Below are 23,562 nucleotides of genomic sequence, written 5' to 3'. Positions count from 1 at the left end.
GTGATGAGAGTCTTGTCTGTGGGTTGTAGCAGACGGCCCCAGCTGATCCTCATTATGAGGAGAAACATTTCTCTGCGTTAGATCTTTGACCTGTTCCTGTTGTCTCCCCTGAGATTAGGCAGATGACAGGGTCGTCTGGCTTCTTTCCTGCTACCCTTACCAATAAACAAGCCTAGCCGGCAAAAACAAGCATTAATGTTAATGGAATGATTGTATTGCCTACATGCCTGAACACTATCTAATGTCTACGGCAGACTTGGTTAACTTTGAGCAGTTAGTGAAGAGTTTTGCCTGAGCAGTTACCACAAGCATAACCGTTTTGCAGCTTTTCCTTTTTAAAAAGCTGTAAGGGTTGAACAGGGTGAGAGAAAATAAGCGTGGTTGTGGAAAGCGAGGGGAGGGAGGGGGAGGCATCGCGTGAGTGAAACAAGGGACAGCATGGTCGTGTGTGTGTTTTGTGGTTGCAGTCTCCTCCCTGTTTATATCGCTTTCTATATTTAGCTTCTGAGTCATAAGATATTTTACTACCCACAATGCACCACCAGCACCTGACTACTGCCTTTTTTTTTTATCTTCCCAGAAAACTGAGTTTAAAGATTACCCCGAGGATACTGAATTGGTTTCATAGTAATTTTATGAGCTAAATCTCTCTAACGCTATGAGAAGTAAACAGCATCTCTATGAATAACAATTCTAAACTCTTAAACAAATAGCTCAAGGGACAAGCATGTTATTTACTAAAGTTTCTATGACTGCAACTGTTACTTTATATGATTAAGGCCATTTTCATGTGTAGGGTGACCATACACTATATCGGGGGTCTCTAAATTATGGCCTACAGGCCAAATCAGGCCCACTACAAGATGTTTTCTGATCTGCAGCTGGGGTTAGTGTAGTATTCTTAACAAATTGAAGAATAAGGTAAGCAAAGGCTGCAAATGAGCCCCACTCCAGCCCCCTTTTCAATTCTAACTACCAATAACATGCTTCCCCCAGCATTCATAGTAGGACTTCCTTCCTTTAGACCTGCTCCAGTTTCCGCCCTGCTGCTACACAGCTACAGCCATACCTATAGATTACTGTGGTTAGAGATACTGTGAAGTGCACCCTAATATAATTGGGGACTCTGATGTGGACTTTTGTGGACTCATAATGTTGTGAAGTAAGATTCCGCCCTAGCTCATTCTTCAGGAAAGAGTGGCAGGATGTTATAGATTTTGGAGAGAGCGTGGCATCCCACCTCAACATAGGTCTCCAAATGTGGTTAAAGGCCTGTTGTGATTCTGTACTCATGGGATGGCATTTCTTTTTAGCAAAAAAGGTTGACAGCGCTCAGGAACTAAGCTGGAATTGATGGGTAATGGCATGAACCACATGTAAAGTCAAAAAGGCTGCTGGTGATTTATTCCAAAGATTAAAACAGTACAAATTTGAATAACAACATTACCACAAGACTGGCTCAGGCACTGATGGATCGCTAGAACTGACCGGGACAACCAACCAAATGACACCGACCATGGAAAGTCACAAGGACATGCCGGCTGCAGTGTATGGTGTGTAAAGCCGGACCCGCTGGCAAGGGAAGATGGTGTCACTGACACTGGCGATATAGATCGAACCAAGCAGCTGACTTTGTCCAGGGGAAAACTCTGTGGTGGGCATCGAAGGAAGGGGCGTCTCCGAAGACTAGCCAGAACTGAGGTGTCGGAAAAGGAACAAATCTCGGCCAACGTGTATGCCCTGCTCACCACAGAATTTTCCCCTGGACACAGTCAGCTGCGTGGCTCGATCTCCATCTCTAATGACACCATCTTCCCTTGCCAGCAGGTCCGACTCTACACACCACACACTGCAGCCGGCGTGTCCCTCTGGCTTTTCATGGTCGGTGTGCCTTGGTTGGTTGTCCTAGTCAGTTCTAGTGATCCATCAGTGCCTGAGCCAGTCTTACAGCTTTGTGTTTTTTTTGTAAATTTGTGTTTATTAACAGTTTTTCAACACATACAATATAAAACATAAACATATGACCCTAAGCAGCATGGTTCAGCTGAACATATATTGAATTATGTGTTTTTTGCTGTGATTAGCGCTTAGACTCAACCTTTCTTTTTCTTTTTAACAAGACCATGAAGAACATTTAGTGCACACTGCGAAATTTGGTGTACTCTACAGCCGACAACTGTTAAAGTGCTTTCTCCATACCATTATACTCACCTTTTTCTAAATCAGGGGTCTCCAAACTTTGCAAACAATGGGCCAGTTTACAGTCCTTCAGACCTTAGTGGAGCCAGACTAGGGCCAATGGGAGTAGAAAATGTCCTGGCATCCAATCCCACAATGCCATATCTTTGCTGACAGTGGGAGAACTAGTGCCCCATTGTTGATGTCAGTGGAAGGAATAGTTCCCCATTGTTGATGTCAGTTGAAGGAATAGTTCCCCTTTGTTGATGTCAATGGAAAAAATTAGTTTGCCATCGTTGGTGTCAATAGGAGGAATTTTGTCCTTTCACTGGTATCATTGGGAGGAAAAGTGGCTATTGTTGGTATCAATGGAAGGAATTATGCCCCATCAATGGTTTCAGTGGAAAGAATTGTGCCCCATCATTGGTATCAGTGAATGGAGATGGCAGGGGAGAGATGGATCAATGCTGCACCCACCTAGGTAAGTATGATTAACCAAGGAGCCTTAACTGGCACCTGGCTCAGCCTACATAAGTATGATTAAAAAACAAACCAAAAAACTCTTCTTTTTAAAGTGTTACTAAACCCACAACAGTAAAATCAGTGTGTAAAGCTTGTTATACTCACTGTGGAACCTAAAGGGGGTTAATCCTCCTCATTGTGTAGAAAGGCTGTTTGATACTGTCTTCTATGACCCTCCTCTTCTTTTCCTGTCCCCAGTCCATATGCTTATAGTACAGAGCCCTAGGAGGCACTCTGCACACGCTCAATTTGGTGTGTATTGCTAGAGAGTTTTTTTTTTTTTTTTTTGGAAGGGTGCATGTAATCAGCACAGGGCCAATCAGTCCAGACAGGAGATCAGGGGTCATGCAGCCTCATAGGACAATCAGAGCAGAATGAAAACTCCTAGTACAAGCTTTAACCAGTGCTCAGCCAGACATTGATAGAAGTCACAAGACTTCTATATACTGCTGAGAAAAGGTATTTAACAGTTTATATTTACTAAAACAATTGCATTTCCATATTCTGTGTTTCATGTTCTATATCTGGTGGGTTTATTAACACTTTAAGCCATTGACCAGGGACAAATAAAGGAATACCAGGTGTCCCAACATTGGATATACACATGCTTGTTCCAGGTTGGTGCCCCAATCGAAGGATCAGAATGGCAGCCCTGGAGCTTGGCCTAACAAAATGCTGCCTTACAATCTTTGTGTCATGATAGGTATGTTGCAAGACACAGTTAGGTGGATTTACTACAGGCATATATACTGCACTTTGCAAGTGCAGTTGCACGCATTTTCCTTGGTAAATGTAAATGCGGTAAAGCTTCACTTTGTAAAGAATACACAATCAGATGCAAGGAAAATAATTAAAAAAAAACAGCATTTTTTTCTTGCACATGATTGGATGATGGAATTCAGCAGAGCTTGACCACATTCACTAAGCTCTGGGGAAAATGATTGAAACTGCACCTGCAAAGTGCACATTCTATTTGCCTTTATTAATTAAATCCACTCCATTAACCACTTCAGCCCCAGACCATTTTGCTGGCCAAAGACCAGACCACTTTTTGCGATTCGGCACTGCATCGCTTTAACTGAAAATTGCGCGGTCATGCGACGTGGCTCCCAAACAAAATTGACGTCCTTTTTTTCCCACAAATAGAGCTTTCTTATGGTGGTATTTGATCAGCCCTGCGGTTTTTATTTTTTGTGCTATAAACAAAAATAGAGCGACAATTTTGAAAAAAACACATTATTTTTTACTTTTTGTTATAATAAATATCCCCCAAAAATATATAAAAAAACATTTTTTTCCCTCAGTTTAGGCCAATACGTATTCTTTTACATATTTTTGGTTAAAAAAAACGCAATAGGCGATTATTGATTGGTTTGCGCAAAAGTTATAGCGTTTACAAAATAGGGGATAGTTTTATGGCATTTTTACTAATAATTTTTTTTTTACTAGTAATGCCGGCGATCAGCGATTTTTATTGTGACTGCGACATTATGGCGGACACATCGGACATTTTTGGGACCATTGTCATTTATACAGCAATCACTGCTATACAAATGCAGTGATTCCTGTGTAAATGACACTGGCAGTGAAGGGGGTAACCGGTGGGTGGCAGTGTAGGGGTTAAGTGTTCCTAGGGGTGTGTTACTAATCGTTGGGGGCTGGGCTTTCTTTTAGTGAACACTGATCTCTGCTCCAATCACATAGAGCAGAGATCAGCGTCACTTGTTGCTAGGCAGAACGGGGAGATGCTGTTTACAACGGCATCTCCCCCCGTTCAGCCACCCCGTGAGACGATCGTGAGTATGCCTGCGGCGATCGAGTCCGCGGGACCCGCGACCGGACTCACGAGGGTCCTGACCAGCACGCGAGTGCGCTGCTGGCGGCGCGCTCGCGATGGCAGGGCAGCAATTTTAAAGGGATGTACAGGTACACCCATTTGCCTGCCCGTTCCATTCTGCCAACGTACATCAGCGTGCGCTGGTCGGGAAGTGGTTAATAAAAACAATATTCTCTGTTTTTCAGGTAGAGAGCTCTATTACCAGATAATGTTATGAACTGATTCATCACAAATCAATCCTTGAGGCAATTCTTTCACAATCAGTAATGTGACCAAGTGGGGTGGGTCTTCCTTTCATTTAAAATAGAGGTACTTTTTGCCTTTGGGGAAAATTCACCTATAAAAATGGGAGGTGGTATACGTCACTTCTTTAACTGTTCATTCTTGTTTACCACTATTTGCTTCCTCTTACTTTCCAGCTTGACTTGGTAACATTGTTACATAATCCGAAGCCCAATGGAGTAGCTTTTTTTTTCAGCTTCCTTATCTTGAGTATATGTATAGTCGTACTAAAGAAAATTCGGAAGGCACGAGCAACTGTACACAAGCCAGGCAATATCTTACTCTTACCTCTATTGTGCAAGCGATTTGAAGATGCACTGACTTGTAGATAAAATGCATCGTATCATTCTATACATTTTGTAAAACCTATTGCCCAGGGTAGATGATTTTAGCAGATTTTTTTTGGCTTCCTTTTTCTAGAAATGTCCGCTCTCAAGGTACAGTATTCAGAGCCTGTAGAGTGCTTAGAAATGTGCATGCAACAGAGTGCGGCACTAGCATATTCGTATGCCCAACAATTATTTAAAGCTGAGGTTTATTGTGCCGTCAGTGTATTTTGTCTTCCCTGGTTTACCCCCCCTTCATCAGCATGCTAATATTATTATTATTATTATACAGGATTTATATAGTGCCAACAGTTTACGCAGCGCTTTACAATATAAAAGGGAGACAATACAGTTCAAAAGGTTGTAACTGTGGGAAATGGTAAAAGATTAGTTAGAGACATGATAGGCTTTCCTGCAGAGATGAGTTTTCAGGGATCGCCTGAAGGTAGCAAGAGTAGGGGATAGCCAGACCAGTGGAGGTAGTGAGTTCCAGAGGATGGGAGAGGCTCTGGAGGAATCCTGCAGAGGAGCATGAGAGGAGGAGAGGAGAAAGCTTGAGAGTAGGAGGTCTTAAGAAGAGCAGAGAGGACGATTTGGAGACAAGATTAGTGATGTAGCTCGGGGTAGAGTTGTGAATGGCTTTCAGTTAGTATTTTGAATTTAATTTGCTGGGTGATTGGGAGCCAGTGTAGGGACAGTGTAGGAGGAGAGGGTTGCCAGACACTGAGTGGTTGGTAAGGTGGATAAGTCTGGCAGCAGCATTCATGATAGACTGAAGAGGGGATAGCCTATGGAGAGGCAGGCCAATGAGAAGGGAGTTACATAGTAAGGTAGAATGAAGACACCAGTCCATCCTGAGTGTCTACAATTATCCCTATCCCTGTACATTGCACACTCACATCAGTCCCTACCCTCAAGGAGCCCACAATCCAAGGTCCCCATTCATATACTAGGGCCAATTTTGGACAGAAGCCAATTAACCTACCTGCATGTCTTTGGAATGTGGGAGGAAACCAGAGCACCTGGAGGAAACCCACGCAGGCACAGGGAGAACATGCAAACTCCAGGCAGGTAGTGTCGTGGTTGGGATACGAACCAGTGACCCTTCTTACTGCTATGTGAGAGTACTAACCACTACACCATTGTGCCACCCCAAGTTGCAATAGTCAAGGCGAGAGATAACAAGAGAGTGAATGAGGAGCTTGGTGGTTTCATTTGTTAAAAAGGGGTGAATTTTAGAAATGTTACGGAGGTGAATTCTACAAACTTTTGACAACGACTGGACTTGAGGCTGAAATGTCATAGTCTAGGATTACACCGAGTACCCTGGTGTGAGAGGAGGGCCTGATGGTTTGTTGATTTTGATGCAAAAGTCATGGAGGGAGGCACGGGCGGGGGGAATATTAATAGCTCAGTTTTAGAGAGATTTTGTTTAAGGTGCGACATCCGTGCCGATATGTCAGTTAGTAAGTTAGTAATGCGAGAGGAGACTGATAATAAAATATTTTTAAAAAAACGTGCTTCTCTATGCGGTGCAGGCTGGTGGGAGGGGCCAGCAGGGTGTCGTGCGTAGCTTTCTGAAAACAGGAAGCTGTGGTAAGGCCCATATTCGATGATGAGCCACCTTGACTGAAGGAAAGGAATTCCAGTAAAAGAAAGGGGCAGGCCAGGGACAATAAGGATGAGGAGGAAAGGGCTAGACGATGCTGGGCACAATGTGCAGAGAAATCAGTAAGCAATATCAGTACAGGAGAAAAGTCTGTTCTTCAGTGTTAAAAGTGTCACACTGATGTCAATCGGATGCAGGTTTCACCGCATCCAATTTGCATGACAGGAGAGTGTGACCGACTCTCAATGAAGCTGGTTCACACACTTCCGGGGCGGCCACAGTCCACATTAGAAAAGCGTCCTATGCATCTTTGGCTCTGTTTTGTGTGCAAATTCAGGCACAAATTCAGACCTGATTCGCACCTGAATCTGGTGTACAGGGGCGCATCGGACCCCCTGCTGTGATCCCAGGCCACAGTGTGAACCCAGCCTTAGGCTAGAGTTCAGCTTTAAGGTGAACCTGTTTTTTGCCCATGCCTGCTTATTTGCTTATGAGACTCCTCTTAATATGAAACCAAGCAGCCCCGAAACCTTTATAACGCAGCCCTGTGTTCCTAATGCCCATTAAATACACGTCTTTTGTCCAGGCTGAAATTCAGCTTTGCCTTTCCCAACACTAAGCCTCACCCCTGTGATTAAGCTATAAAATGCCGGCAATTCCCTGGGTAGTAGAGACTAAGGCTGGCCATACACTTTGCAAATTTCTTTCCTGCAACCAATTCCCGCCAGGAGGAACCAGTGATTATTACCAGCGGCTATAGCAGCCGCTAGTGATAATCACAAGGGAATCCGACAGGCTGGTTGTACCAAAGTTGATCGATCAATGTGGTACATTTAGCCTGCCCATTAATGGTTTGAATCTCGGCTTGTTCCTGCTGAACTGGCCGAGATTTGAACCGTGTATGGCCGGCCTTGGGCATATGACAGTTATAAGACACCAGGCAGGACTAAAGCTGGCCTTACACATACTTATTGTAACAGATACTTCCATCCATGCTGGGATGGATAGGCAAATCTCCCACTGTGGACATTGTATTTTGAGAGTTGGTCCTGCCAACTGTCAGAATACCCAAACAGCATCTGCATCTGACTGGATGCAGGCTCTGTTTGGCCATACATTTTTCAATCAAGGGTTGTTGGGCAGAAGGCAGCTGACGGGATGAGAGTCCAAATTGCGAACAGTCTGTGGCCAGGTTTACAAATGTCTTAGAACAGGTCAGCTTCATTTTAGTTGCACTTAAAGTTTGCTGTCGGCAGAACCACCCAGCACCGAGTGTGTTGATGTTGATTTAAATATGAAGTCTCTGTTATGACTCTAATAGCATTGAGGAAGAGAAATGAAGGTCTGAATATCATGTGGGGGGAGCAGGCTGGGGAAAGCACGGGATAGTGTTTGGTACAGCTTGTTGCCGTAAGATAATAATTAATAGGTAGTGTCTAACGGGTGTTGCATAAGAAAAGTTCTAGAAGTTTGTGTGTCTGGCCTTTAGTATTGCTTAATCAGGTTGCCAAGAAACTGGATGAACTTCCTGTCTACAACAACTGTGACACAGCAGGTTTGCTTTGAACTTTGATACTATTTTTTCTAATATGCATCTAAAAAAATAATATACAATAATCTACCCAAAATTAGGACAGCTGGTTCTGGCTTTACATACACTTTACAGTAAGTAGATTTTTGCTCTAATTAGTAACTGTCAGTGTCTGGATTTTATCCCTGTTGCCTGATGCGCTCTGATTCTTAAAGCGGGACTTCAGTCATTTTTTTCATCTTTCCATCTATTATATCCTCTGCCCTTGTTGTTTTAACTTTGATTAGTAAAACATTTTTTTTCTGCCAGTAAATACCTTATACAGCCCACTTCCTATTTCTTGTCTGGTAAAAAGCCTAGGCTAATGACATCGTGCACAGCTCTGTCTCTCACTCTCCTGAGAGTTTGCCAGCAAAGGGGGGGGGGGGGGTGAGTCATAAGAGGGCCAGTGAAAGCTGCAGAGCTGGAGGTGTACCTCTGTGTGTCTGTGTAAATGCAGGAAGTGAACAGGCAGCAGCTTCAGCTATGCACAGTTAAAATGGTTGCAGCCAGACTCAGTGGAAGGAGATTTTCTGCGGTATATTTGGCAAGTACAGAATCACGGTATATATAACATAATGTGCAAAGTGGTTGGAGGGAAGCTTCAGAATGGCAAATATGTTTTAATTACAAATTATGTGAGCAGAGTGCAGTTCCTCTTTAAAGCCTAACTCCAGGTTTACTTTCACTTACATCAGCTACATACAGTATACAGTGCTGTGTTCCAACAGCAGTATTGGGATATCCCTTCTGTTGCTGGAACAAAATTGAGTCAGGCCATTCACAGGATGCCTTGTAGTTTATCAATGAATACAAGGCTTCCTCTGATCATGATGTCATCCGCCCGCCTCTCCATTTTCATCCAATCAAATCTCTGCCTTGTACCTTTGCCAGAGCACAGTGCTGCATACTGCATGTAGCTGATGCTACATAAAGTTTATACAGCACTGACAACAGCCACATCAATTAGTAAAGGAACGAGTGTGCTTGGGCCAGCTTGGCCCAAGCTAGCTATTATTTAAAGTGACAATAAACGTGGAGTTAGGCTGTAACCGCTTGCTGACCTCACTATAGCTGAATAACTGCTGCAGCGTGGTCGGATAACTCTGAGAGGGCTTCCATTGACGTCCTCCAAGAATCGCCCCTTGGGGTGCGCACCCGGGAATATCCGTGACTATCGGGTCCATAGGACCCGGCACATCAGGGTAAATAGCCATGGCAAACTGGCGTCACGTCCAGTTTCTCTTTCCCCTCTGTATTGATCAGTACAGAGAGGAGAGAGATCCGAGGCAGCAGCGCTGTGGGCTGGATGTGCACTGCCCACAGCGCTGATATGTGACAACTCCAGCCATCCATCCATACTGAGCCATCCATCCTCATCAATACTCAGCCATCCATCCTCATCAGCCATCCATCCTCATCAATACTCAGCCATCCATCCTCATCCACACTCAGCCATCCATCCTCATCAATACTCAGCAATCCATGCTCGACCATCCATCCATCCTCAGCAATATTCATCCATCCATCCATACTCATCAATACTCATCCATGCTCAGCCATCCAACCATACGCAGCAATACTCATCCATCCATCCTCAGCAATACTCATCCATCCATCCATACTCATCAATACTCATCCATGCTCAGCCATCCATCCATACTCAGCAATACTCATCCATCCATACTCATCAGTACTCATCCATGCTCATCCATCCATCCATGGTCAGCCAACCCATCCATATTGTACCCAGCCATACTCACCCGCATCCAGCCGCATGCAGCAGTACCCAGCCACACCCAGCCATACTCAGCCGTACCCAGCCTCAGCCGTACCTTGCCATACTCAGCCGCACCCAGCCGCACACAGTCGTACCCAGCTGCACCCAGTAGTACCCATCCATAACCAGCCGTACCCAGTCTTACCCATCCAAACCCAGCCATACTCAGCCGTACTCAGGCATACTCATTCATGCTCAGTCATCCCCATCCATGGCTCATCCATCTCCATTCATGCTCATCCATGCCACATCAGTTCTCATCCTTGCCAGATACATGCCACTACAGTGCCTCACAAAAGTGTAATAGGTAGTCAAATTAGGTTTGACATTTATGCCCCTAGAACACCTGATGGTGCTCCCTGCATGTTGGGCCTCTCTATGTGGCCAGGCTATGTAAAAGTCTCCAACATGTGGTATCGCCATACTCAGGAGGAGTAGGAAAATGTATTTTGGGCTGTAACTTTGTTATGTACATGCTATTTGTTAGAAATATTGTATAAATGATCAACTTTGTGTAAAAAAAAAAATGTGTTTTCGTTTTTTTTACACAATTTCCAAACACTTGTAGAAAAAAATCACATGATGCAAAATACTCACTATGCCTCATAGATTATACGTTTGGTTGTTTTCTTTCCAAAATGGGGTAGTTTTTGGGGTGTTTCCATTGGTGCTCCAGGGCCTTCAAAATTTGAAGAGGTAGTCAAAAAATTATATGTATAACTTATGCTCCAAGAACGCCTGACAGTGCTCCTTGCATGTTGAGCCTCTGTATGTGACCAGGCTGTGTAAAAGTCTCACACATGTGGTATCGTCGTATTCACGAGGAGTAGTAGAATGTGTTTTTGGGTGTAATTTGTGTTATGCATATGCTGTGTGTGATAACCTGCTAATATAACAATTTTGTGAAAAAAATAAAAAAAATTTGATTTTGCAAAGAATTGTGGGACAAAATAACTTAAAAAAACTCACCATGCATCTTACTAAATACCTTGGGATGTCTACTTTCCAAAAAGTGATCATTTGGGGGTTATTTGTACTTTCCTGGATTGTTAGGGTCTCAAGAATTGAGACAGGCCGTCATCAGGTGTGATCAATTTTCAGAGATTGGCACCATAGCTTGTGGATTCTATAAATTTCACAAAAACCAAAAAATATACACCGATTTGGGTTATTTTTACCAAAGATATGTTGCAGTATAACTTTTGGCCAAAATTTATGAAGAAAAATTACAGATTTTATAACAGAAACCAAGAAAATTTAAAAATTTTTACAGAATTTTTGGTCTTTTTTTCTTTCATAGCGCAAAAAAAACAGCGGTGATTAAATACCACCAAAAGAAAACTATTTGTGTGAAAAAAAGGACAAAAAATTCATATAAGTACAGTGTTGCATGACTGAGTAATTGTAATTCAAAATGTGAGAGCACTGAAAGCTGAAAATTGGTCTGGTTAGCAAGGGCGTTTAAGTACCCAGTGGGTAAGGGGTTAAACCTAAAGGTAACTTGTCATGAGAGAAACATGGAGGCTGCCATTGCTAACCTTCATTTCTGATAATTCCGGCTGCCTGGCTGTCATGCTGAAGTTACTGAACTTGAACAAGTATCCAGATAAGGATTTTAGATTTATGCCGTGTACACACGACCGGACTGTCCGGCAGACTAGGTTCGATGGTCTTCCCAATGGACTTTCGGCTTTTTTCAGCTAAGCACAGCCTCCTGTGTGTATGTCTGAGCTAAGGACAGACGGATTCCAGGAAGTAAATGCTGAATGAATCATCTACCCTTAATCAGTATGGCCAGGGTATTTTTCAAAGTGATTCCTCAGCAAAATAAAGGTGATGGAACTTTTTTTTGCAGCTGAAACCCTGAGTAGATACACTGGTCCATTTTGGAGCAATGTAAATATATACAATACCTGGAATCCTTCTTTAATATATCTGACGGATCTGCCACAAAGCTGAATTGGACAGTTCCTGATGTATTCTAGCAGTGGGACCCTAAGAAAAATAACATTGATCTTTTAGAATGATGTAACCTATCATTTAGTAACAGGCTTTTACTGTTTTCAGTCTTGAAATCGTATATTTGGAACATAGAAAAATGCCACATAGATCATAATTTATGTTTCTAATTCCAAAGCAAAATGTAAAAGGAGTTGTATTATCAGGGCGATAGCAATGGAGAGGGAGGATAGTTGTGTTTTGTACTGTATAAAAAGCAATGTTTTGCTGTCTCAGCAGTGCGGTTTAATTCGAAGATTAACCTTGCAACCCACTCAGTGTGAAATCACTTACAGATGGATCATTGCTCACTCTGAAACCCCTCGCCCTGGGATTTTAAAGAAGGTTTGGAACTCTGCAATGAGGGATAAAGACCGGTGCTGAAAATGGTTTTGTTGTATATGCAGCTGCGGCTCTGACAAGTTCAGTGATTTATCTAATTAAGTGTTTCAGTGTAGACAGCAGAGTTTTACACAGAAAAGGTTCATCACCGACCATAAATGTACATAGGTTCATGGACCCAATTCAATCCTTAGAAGACGAGTTCATGGAACAAGGCAGAAGAAGCTTGAGAAAATGTTGAAGAATGGTCACATACATTATAAATTTAAAAGGGACTTAAAAAAGAATCACAACTTATTTACATTATTTAATAATATACAAACCACATCTGCTTCTCATTGTTGGTTGCATTATTTGGCTTGGGCTTCTGAATGTGTTTTTAAAATATATTCGATATGGGACCTTCTTTGTTCTTGTAACATTGCAAAACACTGTTGACTTGAATCCTGAATGCCCATCAATTGTAATTACCAAAACTCTGCCAGTTTTGTGATATGTTAGGGATATAGATCTGGGATATACAGTCTTGTGAAAAACTAAGCACACCCCTCATAAATTGTTCATTTTTTTTCCAAAATTTTTGAACAGGAAAAAAATGGATTTTGATTCAAATAGTGCCCATAGATAAAGGTAATATTTAGCCATAGTAACAGTGGACATGTTTGCTGCAAACTGAAAACATTATTTCAGGAGAAAGACCTTATAGCAGCTGTGAAGCATGGTGGAGGAAATGGGGTAGTTGGGGTAGTTTAGCTGCTTCAGGGCCTCAGCAGCTCCCAGTCATCAGGTCAACTTTATATATACCTTGTATATCAATATTTCTATATATTGCATCATATCAAAGTGTGTTTGATGAGAGTGTGAGACCTTGTCCAAAATTTGAAGTTGAAATGGGTTCTTCAGCTCGAAAATGAATGACTCAAAAAAAAAATAGAGGATTATGGATTGCCCTAGCCAAAGCCCTGATTTAATTACCATTGACATTTTGAAGGGGGATTTTGAAACAGGAAGTTCATGCAAGGAAACCCATGAACATCTTGCAGCTGAAGGAACTTTGCATGGAAAAGCAGTCAAAAAATCTCAGAGACTGGTGGGAAGTTGTACCATATTTTTTTTGGGGGGGGGAACAATTCACCCACAGTTACACCTAGTTGGTTGGGTCACTCGCATCCCCCTGGGTTGGTCGGTTGGATACGAGTCCTGCATTTATACACAGATAGACCAAAAGCATGTCGGTAAGGGACATTTCAGAGGCAGATGTAAAAATAAACACAGATTTTTACATACTGTCCCTGGTTTTACGGAGGCTGGCAACCCTGATAGGGCCCCCTATTGGCCCGGGGCCCTCGGGCAGTGCCCGAATGGCTGAATGGTCAGTCCGCCCCTGACTCTAGGCTAATGGATGGATACTATACTTGAATACATATTGGCAATTCATTTCAAATTTTATTCAGCCAGCCTTATAAACCACACCTCATAGCTATCTGTATATTATAGCATAGTCCCAAATATCCCTGATACTTACACTGCAGTTAAAGTAGACCTGAAGTCATAGTTGAAATTTTATATGTTGCATAGTAGGTGAGGTTGAAAAAAGACACAAGTCCATCAAGTCCAACCTATGTTTGTGATTATATGTCAGTATTACATTGTATATCCCTGTATGTTTTGGTCATTCAGGTGCTTATCTAATAGTTTTTTGAAACATCCGATGCCCCTCTGTGAAAGGGAATTCCACATCCTTGCCGCTCTTACAGTAAAGAACCCTCTACGTAGTTTATGGTTAATCCTCTTTTCTTCTCATTTTAATGCATGGCCATGGGGCTTGTTAAACTCCCTTCCATGAAAAAGTTGTATCCCTATTGTGGGGTCACCAGTACGGTATTTGTATATTGAAATCATATCCCCTCTCAAGCGTCTCTTCTCCAGAGAGAATAAGTTCAGTGCTCGCAACCTTTCCTCATAACTAATATCCTCCAGACTCTTTATCAGCTTTGTTGTGATATGTGATACAGTAGGTAAAGCATTACACTGAAAACATCAACCTTGTATCTTGATTTCATAATGAACAATGACAGCACACTTCCTGGTATGTGACTGTGACCAGGCACATCCATGGCTGCAACCTCATAGTGGTACAGTGCCTTGAAAAAGCATACCCCTGGAAATTTTCCACATTTTATCATGTTACAACCAAAAATGTAATTGGATTTTATTGGGATTTTATGTGATAGACCAACACAAAGTGGCACATAATTGCGAAGTAGAAGAAAATGATAAATAGTTTTCAACATTTTTTTGCAAGAAAATATCTGAAAAGTTTGGTGTGCATTTGTATTGCACCCCCTTTACTCTGATACCCCTAACTAAACTCTAGTGGAACCAATTGCCTTCATAAGTCACCTAATTAGTAAATAGAGTCCACCTGTGTGTAATTTAATCTCAGTATAAATATAGATATTCTGTGAAGCCCTCATAGGTTTGTCAGAGAACCTTAGTGAACAAAAAGTAACATGAAGGCCAAGGAACACACCAGACAGGTCAGGGATAAAGCTGTGGAGAAGTTTAAAGCAGGGTTAGGTTATAAAAAAAATATCCCAAGCTTTGGTCTGCATGGCTGTCATCCCAGAAGGAAGCCTCATCTAAAGATGATGCACAAGAAAGCTTGGAAACAGTTTGCTGAAGACAAGCAGACTAAGGACATGGATTAATGGAACCATGTCCTATGGTCTGATGAGACCAAGATAAACGTATTTGGTTCAGATGGTGTCAAGCGTGTGTCGCTGCAACAGGTGAGGAGTACAAAGACAAATGCGTCTTGCCTACAGTCAAGCATGGTGGTGGGAATGTCATTTTCTGGGGCTGCATGAGTGCTGCGGCACTGGAGAGCTGCAGTTCATTGAGGGGGCCATGAATGCCAATATGTACTATGACATATTGATGCAGAGCATGATCCCCTCCCTTCGGAGACTGGGCCGCAGGGCAGTATTCCAACATAATAATGACCCCAAACACACCTCCAAGATGACCACTGCCTTGCTAAAGAAGCTGAGGGTAAAGGTGATGGACTGGCCAAGCTTGTCTCCAGACCTAAATCCTATTGATCATCTGTGGGGCATCCTCAAACAGAAGGTGGAGGAGCGCAAGGTCTCTAACATCCACCAGCTCTGTGATGTCATTATGGAGGACTGAAAAAAAATGGCAGGGGTTAAAAGCTTATAGTTCTAATTTAATTTCAAAGAGATACTGGCCAATAATTGCAAATCAAATGGATAATAAAGCGGACCGTCAGTAATATTTTCAACTTTCCATCTATCAAATCTTCTGCCTTTGTTGTTTTAACTTTGGATAGTAAAACATTTTTTTTTCTGCCAGTAAATACCGTATACAGCCCACTTCCTGTTTCTTATCTGGTCATTAGCCTAGGCTTATGACATCATGCACAGCTCTCTCTCTCACTCTTGCGAGAGTTTACCAGGAGGGGAGGGGGGTAAGTCATAAGCGGCGCAGTGGTGTAGTGGTTAGCAGTAGCACTCTCGCCTAGCAGTAAAAAGGGTCACTGGTTCGTATCCCAGCCACGACACTACCTGCCTGGAGTTTGCATGTTCTCCCTGTGCCTGCGTGGGTTTCCTCCCACAGACATGCAGGTAGGTTAATTGGCTTCTGTCCAAAATTGGCCCTAGTATATGAATGGGGACCTTGGATTGTGGGCTCCTTGAAGGTAGGGATGGATGTAAGTGTGCAATGTACAGGGATAGGGACAATTGTAGAAACTCACTCAGGTTGAACTGGATGGACTGGTGTCTTTATTCAACCTTACTAACTATGTAACAATGTAACTATAAGGGGGCCAATGAGAGCCACAGAGCTGGAGGTGTGTCTCTGTAAATCCAGGAAGTGAACAGGCAGCAGCTTCAGCTGCCCACAGTTAAAATGGCTGCAGGCAGTCTCGTGGAGGGAGATTTCTGCAGCATATTTGGCAAGTACAGTATATAGAAAATAATATGCAAAGTGGTTGGAGGGAAGCTACTGAATGGCAAAGATGCTTTTATTACAAATTATGTGAGCAGAATGCAGTTCCTCTTTAAGTAAGGAATTTGGGTTGCCAAAATGGCAGACTGTCAGGTTGATAGAGAGTTGCTTCTCAATCTTAAAGAGATTGTAAAGATTCTGATTTTTTTTTTTTTTTAAACAAACATGTCATACCTGCTCTGTGCAGTTGTTTTGCACAGAGTAGCCACGATCTTCCGCTTCTGAGGTCCCCCACTGGTGCTCCAGGACCCTCCCCCCTGCTAAGTGTCCCCAGAGCAAGCAGCTTGCTCGCTCCCACACCACCTCTGTGTGTCTATGTGCCCCCCACTCCCTCCTCAGAGCAGGGGAATCTGCACACTGAAGGCTTTTTTACAATAGAATGCATGAAAGTAAAAAACCTTCAGGCTTTAGAACCACTTCAAATTTGCCTACTCTGGGGATCAGTGCCCCACCAATGCAAATACTGTAAAGAATAGAGTCCTGACCTTAATGCATTTCCGCTTTGCCCAGTCTAACTAATTTCACAAATTATACAATGCTGATATCAAGTCGGATTTAGGTACTTACAATAGTTGTTTAAACCTAAATAATATAATAATAATAATAATAATAATAATAAATAAAAATAATAAATGAATGCATGATAACATTTCTGTATATGTTGGAAGTTCAGCTTCTTAGTATGTGTTTTGGAGTCCAGGCCACTTACTAACTACTGTTTCCCCAGACCAGAGTGCTGTGTACAGCATATTCTATAGTGATATAATAAATTACCATGAGTCCCCACATTACAAGTGCTATAATTCTGCTGACTGCGTAAAACTGTCTTTGTAATGCATTGACTATGTACACTAAAATCTCCCATGTGGTCATTAGAAATATATTTTTAAAGACTGCTAATCCTACCCACTGATGATATGTCCTTGTGTCTATTGTTTCTTTCTGGCATGAGCTAATACGTTTGTCTCTGTTTCTGATGCTGTGATGACACAAAAAGTAGTTTCTTGCCTGTCTCTATCTTTTTTTTAAAGGGCAAGTGTTCTTTTTTTAACACCCTTCAAACACGCCCTGGCATTAGCAAGAAAATCCTCTGTAGGGTCCTGTATCTTCCTGCAGGTCTAGTTGCCCTCTAAAGTCTAGGAGCACCCTAATGCCGCATACACATGACCGGACTTCACAGCAGACTAGGTCAGACGGACTTTCCGAACGGACTTGCCCACACATGACCAGACTTCCCTGCAGACTAAGTCCGCCAGTCTTCCCGACGGATTTTCAACAGAGTTACGACGGACTTCCAAATGAACGGACTTGCCCAATACGGAATAAAGTCCGTTCATTTTGAAAGTGATGAGTTACGACGGGACTAGAAAAGGAAGTCCATCTCGCTGGTTTTATCGGCGAGATTGACACCTTGCGAGCCCCGTCACCTGGTATGGATTTTAAGGGGAACCCCCTACGCTGAAAAAACGGCATGGGGGTCACCCCAAGGTCCATACCAGATGCTTATCCGAGCACGTAGCCTGACCGGTCAGGAAAGGGGGTGGGGACAAGCAAGCGCCCCCCCCCTCCTGAGCCGTACCAGGCCACATGCCCTCAACATGGGGGGTGGGGGGTTTAGGGAAGGGGGGTGCTCTGTGGGCCCCCCACCCCAAAGCACCTTGTCCCCATGTTGATGAGGACAAGGGACTCTTCCCGACAACCCTGGCCGTTTGTTGTCGGGGTCTGCGGGCATGGGGCTTATCGGAATCCGGGAGCCCCCTTTAATAAGAGGGCCCCCAGATCCTGTCGCCCCACCCTATGTGAATAAACATGGGGTACATCATACCCCTACCCATTCACCTGGGGGAAAGAAAGTCAATAAAAAAACACACTAGACAGGTTTTTAAAGTAGTTTATTAGGCAGCTCTGGGAGTCTCTTCCGTCTTCAAAGGTCTCTTCCGACTCCTCCGCTCTCTCCAGCCTCTTCTCCTGGTCCCCGGCCTTCTCTCCCGGTCTCCGGTTCTTCTCCCACTCTCAGGTCTCTTCTCCCACTCTCTCTGATTCTTCTCCCACTCTCCGATTCTTCTCCCGGGCTCCTCCGCTATCTTCTGCTCTTTTGCCGCTCTTTTTCTAATGGTGGCCAAGTCTCTTCCGTCGTCTTCTTCCCTCTTCTCTTCTTCCGATGTTGACACAGCACTCTCTCCCGCTGTAATGCTGTGTACACGGTGCGCAACGACTTATATAGGTATGGGGGTGGGGTCACTGGGTGATTTCACCCCGTGGATATTTTTTTATAACCTAACCCTGACTTGTACTTCTCAACAACATTGTCCCTTACTTGTTTGGAGGGTTCCTTGGTCTTCATGGCAGTGTTTGGCTAGTGGTACCTCTTGCTTAAGTGTTGCAGCCTCTGGGGCCTTTCTAAAAGGTGTGTATATGTAATGCCAGATCATGTCACACTTAGATTGCACAAAGGTGGACATCATTTCACTAATTATATGACTTCTGAAGGTAATTGGCTGCACCAGAGCTTTTTATGGGCTTCATAACAAAGGGGGTGAGTACATACGCACATGCCAATTATCAGTTTTTTTATTTCTGAAAAATAGTTTTATGTAGGTATTTTTCTAATTTTATTTCACCAACTTAGACTATTGTGTTCTGATCCATCACATATAATTCAGATAAAAAAAAATTCAAGTAAAGGCTGTGAGGCCGCGTACACACGCGGGGACTGTTCGCTCAACTTTGTCCGTCAAACAGCTTCAGCGGACAGTCCGCTCAAAATTAGCATGGACGGACTTGGCCACACACGACGAACGAACAGTCCGCTGAAACCGTGCGCGATGACGTGAACGGCACGTACGACGGGACAAGAAAACGACGTCCTATACACTGCAATGCAAACTTCGGCGTGTAAATCCTTTCTGAGCATGCGCGGAACTTAGTTTGACGAACAAGCCTACACACGAGGGGACTGTTCGCTGAAACAAAGTTTCAGCGGACAGTTTTTCGGAATTTCCGAAAAACTTTGTTCAGCAGACTGTCCGCTGAAACTGTCCGCTGAAAGCCCACACACGAGCGGACTGTCCGCCGAAACACTGTTCAGCGGACAAAGTTGAGCGAACAGTCCCCGCGTGTGTACGCGGCCTGATGTAACAAAATATGTAAAAAGCCAAGGGGGTGAATACTTTTGCAAGGCACTCTATGTAGTTCAGGTTAACAGTCTGGCTTTTACTTGCACTGAACCTCTGCAATTTTTAAATGTTGTATTTTCATTGTCTTATTTTACTGCAGAATCAGCAAAACCGAAACCAGGTATGGTTCCAGATCCTTATCTTCTTCCGCAACTTGGTGTTACCTCGTGACAGGAACAGGGGTATCATCATGAGGTGAGATCATCATTGCGATCAGTTCCGATGTTGAACCACTGGAGGACTCTGCACCATATCTTACAGAAATAGATGCAAGAACTATCTCAATCAGGACTTTCTGGAAGCAGATGGGAAGTCTGGTCAAACACTGCTGAGAAACCGGCTTGTTTACATCACGTTTATTTCTGCAGATGTAGCCTGTGTAGTACTGTAATAAGATGAGTACAACGGAACAACGAGGACACGTGTTTGCTTCTCTAGATGTGCCTTATCAGCTTTACACAACCAAAAACAACCCAATAAAACAAGGGAATTTCCGCTTTTGCAATGGTACATGTCCAATGAGCAGAGAAGAGTACAAGTACTTACCAGCCATGGAAAATACCTGAAAGCTCTTGTACATGTGCAATACTAAAATAGTCATTTACTTTTAAAATAAGACATTCCCACATGTACATTTTAAAATTAGTATTTCAAAACGGCAAATGATAAACAAAAAGTACCCATACCCAAAAGTACCCATATATATTTATTCTGATATAAATAATTGTATCTTAAAAAACTTGTCAGGTTGTAATTTCTCGCAATCCCATGTATACATATAATCAGATTGACTGGGGAAGGAATGCACTGAGAGCAGCATTGTACAGATGACAGCACAGAGCTATCATCCTAAAGGTACCCAAAACCGCTACAATTTGTTTTTGTAAGATTTCCCATTCTCTATGATTTTTTTTTTCAGTCCAGTAGTTCTGTTATTGCAACATGTATGGTCGTATTTCTGATCAGGTGCAAGTGGAATTTGGGCAGAAATGTGATTTGCCTTATCCATTGAAGCTGTAAACTTTGTGATGTGCTTGTTTAATCAGTCATGATTGGCTATCTAATTTATAGATGTAAGATGATGTGTGGAGTAACTGATAGTAGCTGATTTTTGTCTAATTGGTTTCCTAAAAATTACAAATGGCATTTGAATTTAATTTGAAATCAGACTGGAAGCTGCTCCAATGGGCAGGGCTGGGTGCGGTAGGTAATACAAGGGGCTGCTGAGCTGGTAGAGTAGTTAGGAGAGTCACCTAGTCGGGGTGCGCTCTGTAACTGAAACCTATTGTCCTGTACACACGGTCGGACTTTCCGCCGGAAAATGTGCAATCGGATCTTGTTGTCGGAAAATTCGATCGTGTGTGGGCTCCATCTGACTTTTTCCGTTGGAATTTCCGACACACAAAGTTTGAGAGCTGGATCTAAAATTTTCTGACAACAAAATCCGATGGTTTAAATTCCGATCGTGTGTAGACAATTCCGACGGACAAAGTGCCATGCATGCTCAAAATAAATTACGAGACAAAAGTATTGGCTACTGCCCTCTTTATAGTCCCGTCGTACATGTTGCACGTCACCGCGTTCAGAACGATCGGATTTTCCAACAACTTTGTGCAACGTGTGTATGCAAGACAGGTTTGAGCCAAAATCCGTTGGAAAAAATCAGACGGATTTTGTCGTCGGAATGTCTGACCATGTGTACAGGGCATTAGTGTACGTTTTATAGAGTGTATAAGAAAATGAAATGACAGACTCTAAAAAGTATATTTGTGTATGTAAACAGATATTTCCTGTTCTGGCATACTTTTCTATTAGCAGTGTTAGTGGGAGATGTGAATATATGAAGATATGAATATTTGGATATAAGGACATTTCAAAGAACTTCAGGAAACAAAACCCTGTAGAAGTAGTGGAGTTAAAGTGCATATATACCTTAACAATGAATTTCTCTTATTTGCACTCATTTGGTCTGCATTGAAAGTTTTCCTGTATGAGAAGTGCAAAAAATAATGTTGCAAGAAATCTTGTGAGCCGATAACTTCTTGTGTTCTCAGCCTGTGCACAAGGAGGGGTTATGGAGGTGAGGAGGGGGACAGGATTAGCAGAGATCTCTGTTCTTTGCAATGCATCAGAAATTAGGTAGGCAGGGCTGACACCACATGCTTTAAAATTCAGACATATAAATACACTGGGGCTGTTTTACTGGTGCAGCTCTGCATAGAAACCAATCAGCTTCCAGGTTTTAGTGTCAAAGCTTAACTGAACAAGCTGAGGTTAGATGGTGATTGGCTACCATGCTAAACTGCACCAGATTTGGCACTCTCCAGTTGTCATAAATCAACCCCACTGTGTTGCCATGTGAAAAGACGAAGGTAGGAAGGAATACAGTATATATTTTTTGACACATCAACATCTGTATTTGCAATCTGTATAATAGGATAAAACATGGGACAATGTTGTGCATATTGTGCAGAGATGATCAATATATATATATATATATATATATATACACACACATATATATATATATATATATATATATATATATATATATATACACACATATGTATGTATATGTATTTATATATATATATATATATATATATATATATATATATATATATATATATATATATATATATATGTGTGTGTTTTCTTTTTTTGCCTTGACATAGTCTAGTAAACCCATTACATCCATAATGATTTAAGCTGCTACAAATCTTGTCTTTTCATGCTGTCTATGATGCTGAACTGCGATCCACCTCGTGCAGGAATGTCAAAAATGCTCTATGGCAATGGTCCCCAACCTCAAATCCCCCAAACAGGCCATGTTTTCAGGATTTCCTTCACTTTGCATAGGTGCTTTAAATCAGCGTCAATTACTAGGTATTTGTGACAGCTATTTTATCTTAGGGAAATTCCCAAAACATAGTCTGTTCAGGGTACTAGAGGAATGATGCTGGGATACACTATTCTATGGGGATGACAGTTAAAGTATGAACTGAAGGCAACACTTAGGTTTGGATAGAGTGGAGAGGGATTAAAACACCTGGCAGGTATTTATCATTTTCTGTTCCCCTGTTAAGAAGATTCCCTCTCTCTGATTGTCATGGTATCCCTAAAAGTGAAATTGAAAGAAAATCCCACATTTTGGATTGTCCCCAGAACAGTAGTAGAGGGGATATATTCCAATGAAGACACTGGTTCTGGTGACCTTAGTGGATTTCTTCTTGGAGGAATTTCCTCTAATTTCCCGTTTTCGCTATTGGACAGAAAGTGAAAGGAAATCTCAGCAATAGGATACAGATTACAAAAAATCTACTTAAAATTCTACCACTTAAGGATTGAGCCTCTTTTTGAGATGTGTTGTTTACAAGTTAAAAACTGTTTTTTTTTATAGAAAATTACTTAGAACCCCCAAACATTATACATTTGTTTTTCTAACACCCTAGAGAATAAAATAGCGGTTGTTGCAATACTTTGTCACACTGTATTTGCACAGCAGTCTTACAAGCGCACTTTTTTGGAAAAAATACACTTTTTTGAATTAAAAAATAAGACAACATTAAAGTTAGCCCAATTTTTTTTAATATTGTGAAAGATAATGTTACGCCGAGTAAATTGATACCGAACATTTCACGCTTCAAAATTGCGCCCACTCGTGGAATGGCAACAAACTTTTACTCTTAAAAGTCTCCATAGGTGAGGTTTAAAAAATTCTATAGGTTGCATGTTTTGAGTTACAGAGGAGGTCTAGGGCTAGAATTATTGTTCTCGCTCTACCAATCGCGGTGATACCTCACATGTGTGGTTTGAATACAGTTTTCATATGCGGGCGCTACTCATGTATGCGGTCGCTTCTGCACCCGAGCTCGGCGGGACGGGGTGCGTTGAATTTTTTTTTCTTATT

The 23,562-nt window shown here is 42.3% G+C and overlaps 1 protein-coding gene across 3 annotated transcripts in view; it reads left to right on the top strand.

Moving 5' to 3' along the window:
- The window catches only part of BMF (Bcl2 modifying factor), a 116,175-nt gene extending 94,016 nt beyond the window's left edge, over nucleotides 1-22,159 (top strand). For all 3 annotated transcript variants that reach the window (XM_077464857.1, XM_077464859.1, XM_077464858.1), the window contains one exon: nucleotides 19,753-22,159. In XM_077464857.1, the coding sequence (XP_077320983.1) occupies nucleotides 19,753-19,851 (99 nt within the window). In that variant the 3' untranslated portion in view covers nucleotides 19,852-22,159. The remainder of the gene's footprint in view (nucleotides 1-19,752) is intronic.
- The last annotated feature ends 1,403 nt before the right edge of the window (nucleotides 22,160-23,562 follow it).

This window comes from Lithobates pipiens, unplaced genomic scaffold, assembly GCF_037356315.1.
Source record: "Lithobates pipiens isolate NorthernLeopardFrog02 unplaced genomic scaffold, aLitPip1_a1.2 Scaffold_30, whole genome shotgun sequence".
NCBI lineage: Eukaryota > Metazoa > Chordata > Amphibia > Anura > Ranidae > Lithobates > Lithobates pipiens.
This window is presented reverse-complemented; position numbering and strand designations above follow the sequence as displayed.